The 5,141-nt window shown below is 37.1% G+C and overlaps 1 protein-coding gene across 2 annotated transcripts; it reads right to left on the reverse strand.

The window, feature by feature from the left end:
* Positions 1 to 1,062: 1,062 nt before the first annotated feature.
* On the reverse strand, positions 1,063 to 2,529 carry LOC107190771 (tetratricopeptide repeat protein 1). Of its 2 annotated transcripts, XM_015579645.1 has the most exons (5): positions 2,459 to 2,529; positions 2,028 to 2,388; positions 1,764 to 1,940; positions 1,478 to 1,660; positions 1,063 to 1,385 (listed from the first exon to the last, which is right to left on the reverse strand). In XM_015579645.1, exons 2-5 carry the CDS (start codon positions 2,307 to 2,309, stop codon positions 1,206 to 1,208), a joined length of 822 nt encoding a protein of 273 aa, XP_015435131.1. In that variant the 5' UTR covers positions 2,310 to 2,388; positions 2,459 to 2,529; the 3' UTR covers positions 1,063 to 1,205. The 2 variants fall into 2 exon arrangements, with proteins under 2 accessions (XP_015435131.1, XP_015435129.1); XM_015579643.1 differs by having other exon boundaries at positions 2,028 to 2,520.
* Positions 2,530 to 5,141: the final 2,612 nt, after the last annotated feature.

The raw sequence follows: 5,141 nt of genomic DNA on the forward strand, positions 1-5,141 counted from the left end.
CTCTTCTCTTTCTATTGCTCGTTCTCCACCCCCTAACAACGCATGCATACGCGTGCGCCGCCTGGCACTCACAGGATGTCGTGACGTCTGGCAGCCGCGCGTAACCTTTTGAATCGTAAAAGCCGATAGACAGAAAGGAACAGAGATGTACAAGCGGAAACGAATTAAATGAAAAAATTATGCTATAATTAGCAAACAAGAAAAACAAGATTGTAAACAGAAACGGAATATATTAAATATATATATATATATATCTATTCGCGAACTATGATTTACACCGTGCCATTTGCCTCCATTGTTCCAAATTTCTTCATCGTACATCGCTTTCGAATGATTCGCGTTCAATTTTTAAATCGATTCCGAAAAACGCTTCCTACCTTTTCTCCTCTTCCTTGTTAAACTCGCTCATTATACATCTGCGCTTCTGACCAAGTTCACTGCCGTTCCCCTCAAACAGTCTCTTATATCTTCACGCGACTCATAATAATTCAACGGCTGTTTACAACTTCGAATTGAATCGATCTTTTATACATGGAAATACGTTTCCCTACCGATTTCCCCAATTATCGCCGCCCGTCGGTCCGGATATTGCAATCCGATTCCCATAAGCCGTAACGTATTCGCGACATATTTACGTCGTGTTACAAACGCCGACAGCCCGATGCATATACACTATTAAATGAAAAGAAAAATTAAACCTTTATTTCAACCTAGACCCGACACAAATACAATATTTTTAGGAATTTCGTCTTATCGAGGAATGTCACATCAACCATTTTTACCTACAATTTCTGCAACGTGACACAAAAGAGGCACACTTTTCCTATTATCTTCACACAGATGTACATACACAACGAGGACGAGCATATTCAATGTAGCGAGATTGGCTACAAAAAATAAAGGAGCTTCATCGAGTCAACGAAATCGAGCAATTCTGTTGCTGCTGCTATTTTCTATTCGTCGTTCAACAATTTTCGATTTTATTCGCATGGAGAAACAATGTTCGCAAGAAACGTCGAGACGTTACAAGTTCACTAAAACTAAATCATTAAGTCTGCTTCGGTTATTTAACGTTGTAACGTGTTTACATCTTTATTGCGATAAAAAGCACAACGTTCCAACAGAGTTTACGTACAGTGTTTATAAATATCCTGCGACTCGTACAAATTTCAAACTTAAGAAACGTACACCGAACGCTGGCGTTATTAACTCGGGTTCTGATGAAATTTCACGGAATAACCGCCACTGTTTGGATCTTTTTGTAACTCGAAATTATTCGTGGAAAGTCCAAACGGTTTTAGCACCATATTTCCTAAATCTTTCAATTTCCCCAACATTTCAGTTTTCAACTTTTCATTTCTTTCCTCTATCAGTCGAGGTAATCTCTGCAAATATAGTATCGTTTTAACGCACAATCCTGGAAACTGTTTCGCGTATATACTTAGATATATAAACATTTCTGCAGCTTCATACTTACGCAAACCTCGTGATATGCCTCTGTATGAGTGGGATCCAAAGAATAAACCTTTTTAAAATCCTCCAAGGCTTCGTCGAGCTTTTCAACTTCCTCGTACAATTGTCCTCTCCTAACCAGAGCTTTCACATAACCTGGATTTAATTCTATGGCTTTTGTACAATCCAATATCGCGGATTCTTTCTCCTACGCAAACAATATTCTCCAAGTTATATCTCAAGTATACCGACATAGTTCTACTTTATTCTTAAATAAGCAAGTAACAATATTGTTCTTGTAACAATGTTACCAAACATTTTAGCTTTGCTGCTGCTCTGTTCGCATACAGAATAGATCTCTCTTTGCTATATGCTAATGGACATGTTTGTATTCCCCGTGTGTACATCGATATTGCTTCTATATACTCGCCACTTTTGAACAGATCATTACCATTGTTTTTCAACATCTCTGCTTCGTGTCTGAGAGTCTGCAACAGGCAAAACTTAATTTAGTTACAATAGTCAACTATTACAATGTCACTTAATCTAATCGAAGGAAGAAACATGTAACAAACTTCTTTTTCGTTTTCAGAGAGACCGATTTCTCTGTCTTTCAATAATTCCTCGTCAACGAAATCTCTCGGGGGATCCGGTGGTTCCTGTGAATCTTGTATATGTGTTTCCACACGTTCACAGGTTTCCTTCGGTAGACTGTCGTTTCGCGCGTTCAACTTCGAACTGTCCTTACCAGACACAGAGTTTTCATCCGCCCTTATACAAGAACTTTCCAGATCCTTCGTAAGCTCCTCTATAATCTCCTCGTTACTTTTCAAATCAAGTTCGGAAGTACTGTCCATCGCAATTTTTCTTTAACTTTCCCTGGTTATGTAAATACGTGCTCGATTCGGTAAGTTTTCGCACCTTTCTATTTATTTACTGTAGAAATGAAGTGACCAGTTAGCGAGGTTATAACCACGGTGACGCGCGTACCCAGCAGCAGACGAACCAACTTATCTGTCACTTAGTCACTTTCAACGTGTGCGCGGTTCGCAATCATCATTCAAACTGCAATTGTTTGCAACGGATTGCCACTGACTTTTGCCATCCAACGAGTCAAATTCAATTTTAACTATTATACATACGTATATACGTATATATGTGTTAAAGCACACAGCATACACTTTCTAAGGCTTAATCGGTTTACGTTTTTTAAGCTTCAAATTTTGAACTCTGACAAAGGAAAAGCTAATCGCATAACGCTACGCTTCTAAAGCATAGTCGAAATCAGTCCAAATCAGTCGAAATATTTCTCAACAATCTTTGTCATCTTTGTCACTATTGTCACTCCTTTCATTACGTTCTATAATACCAGACACTATGTAAGTACCAGATCGTACCAGATATACAGATAATACGAATAGCAGCAAGTATTATTCGCGTCGCGATAATGCTCGAATAGTGAATGATAGCGCCATCCGTAGAAAACGCGGCATCACCACGAAAAAATAGTTGGCGCCGAATATTATGTAGTCTTTCTTAACAATTTATATCTTAAAGAATTGCTCCCAATTTGCTCCCTCGGAATATAAAACTGTTCCCATAGCAACGTTTATATTTAATGAGATATTCGCAAATGAAGAAGCAAAAATTTGTTTGCAAAATAGGTAGTAAATGACCCTTTTACACAAATATTATAGTACCAAAAAATTGCACATGATCTGTTTTATAATAATCAATAGTCAGATACCTCAATAAAAACTTATTAACAAGGAGCAATTGAAATAATGTTGTTTCATAGAGGTTAGGTATTTCGTCATATGGTAGACGCTCGTTTATTGCAGCCTTCGGGACTGTAGAGGGCCAGAATTCCAGAAATGTTACGATAAGCGAGCTCCAATCACCCGCGCGCTTTCCCAACCACTCAATAGTGCAGAACCCCAAACTTAGTAAAATTATTTATGCCTGTATTACCGCAGCCCCTTATGGAGCGGCAACCCTGACTGTAAAAGAGTTTGATCGCATTTACACCTCTGAAAGGGCATCATTTTTCCTCGTCACGCATTAAATTCGAAGTTTTAAGAACGTAGATTAGTTCTTTCTGGCGGCTGGGAACCAGTAAGTACAAGAACATTGTTAAAATCGCATTTATTTGCAACGGTCGACACTGTATCCCGTGACGCGTACCCCGGCTAGTTCACTTTGGACAGCTCGTACACCGTTATACGGACAGCTTTCGTTTAGCCGAAGCACTCAATTTGTAGCTAAAAATACGTAGATTAATCCACTGTTATTGATAATAACAATAAGCGACCAGAACATTGTTAAAATTGCAATTTAATTGCAACGGTTGACACTGTATCTCGTCATGTGTACCCCGGTTAGTTCACTTTGGACAACCCTTACACCGTTATACGGATAGCTTTCGTTTAGATAAAGCACTTGATTCGTAGCTGAAAGAACGAAGATTAATCCCCTGCCATTGACAATAACAATAAACGACCGGAACACTGTTGAAATAGCATTTAAACGCGGAATACCACTATTTTTTCGACCGGTGGCGCCAACCGTGGCAATTCGCTCAAACTGCTAGCCAAATTATACCGACAGGTGAGTGAGAATTCCGAGTGATGGAAAAATGCGAATATCTCAGTAATTAAGCGCTTAAAATGAACGTCGTTAGTCTCAGATTGTTCCTCAGGACTTATTGCATGGACCCCATGGTGCAGAACCTCAGAATTAGTAAAATTATTTATGCCTGTATTACCGCGCAGCCCCTTATGGAGCGGCAACCCTAATTGCAACAGAGTTCGATCGCATTTACACCGCTGAACTACTACCCAGTAGTACGTCCTAAGTACTATTGTACGTTCTTCAGACTTTGAATTGAATATTCGTGTTTCTCAACAACTTATATCTTAAAAAATTGCTTCCAATTTTTCATATTCGCAAATGAAAAAGCAAAAATTTGTCGTTTGCGCAATAGATACATAGTCAATGGTCTTTTTACACAAATATGGTACCAATTACCGAAGGAACAATGATCGCAAATTCTTCTGTTCGATGAATAATAAACGTATTGACACAATTTCCATCTATCCACCTTTCGCAATATCTTACAACTAACTTAGATATCTAAATATTCTTATACCAACGATACGTAAATCCCACGGCGGTTGACTTCTTTCTTGAGTCTACCTGAGAGTACAATAAATCAAAGTAGAACACAGTTAATTAATATAAATGAAAATAAAACACAATTAATTAGAATATATCAAAGTAAAATACAATTAATTAAAATAAATTAAAATGAAACACAGGTAATTAAAATAAATGAAAATATAACACAGTTAATTAAAATAAATTAAAATAAAACAGAAGGAATTAAAGTAAATTAAAATAAAACACAATTAATTAAAATAAATCAAAATAAAACACAATTAATTAAAATAAATCAAAATGAAACACAGTTAATTAAAATAAATGAAAAAAAAATCCCAATTCATTAAAATAAATCAAAATAAATCACATATAATTAAAATTAGCTAAAAAAAAAGGATGTGCAAATCAATTCGTCGAGTTCGGATAAGGGAGGTTGTCATGTAAAACCCCCCAATGAGCGCCAATAGTCGGTGATGCTAAATAAAGAAGATTAGGATTTATTAATCGAGTTCGGATAAGAGAGGGAGGAC

This window comes from Dufourea novaeangliae, unplaced genomic scaffold (genome assembly GCF_001272555.1).
Source record: "Dufourea novaeangliae isolate 0120121106 unplaced genomic scaffold, ASM127255v1 scaffold196, whole genome shotgun sequence".
Taxonomy (NCBI): domain Eukaryota; kingdom Metazoa; phylum Arthropoda; class Insecta; order Hymenoptera; family Halictidae; genus Dufourea; species Dufourea novaeangliae.

Bases quoted from the DNA above. Each gene is read 5' to 3' on its own strand.
- LOC107190771 (XM_015579645.1), bottom strand. From the start codon at position 2,309: ATGGACAGTACTTCCGAACTTGATTTGAAAAGTAACGAGGAGATTATA. The intron at 1,941-2,027 runs GTTTGTTACATG...TGCCTGTTGCAG, and splicing joins TCTCTGAAAACGAAAAAGAA to ACTCTCAGACACGAAGCAGA. The intron at 1,386-1,477 runs GTAAGTATGAAG...CTATATTTGCAG, and splicing joins AGGCATATCACGAGGTTTGC to AGATTACCTCGACTGATAGA.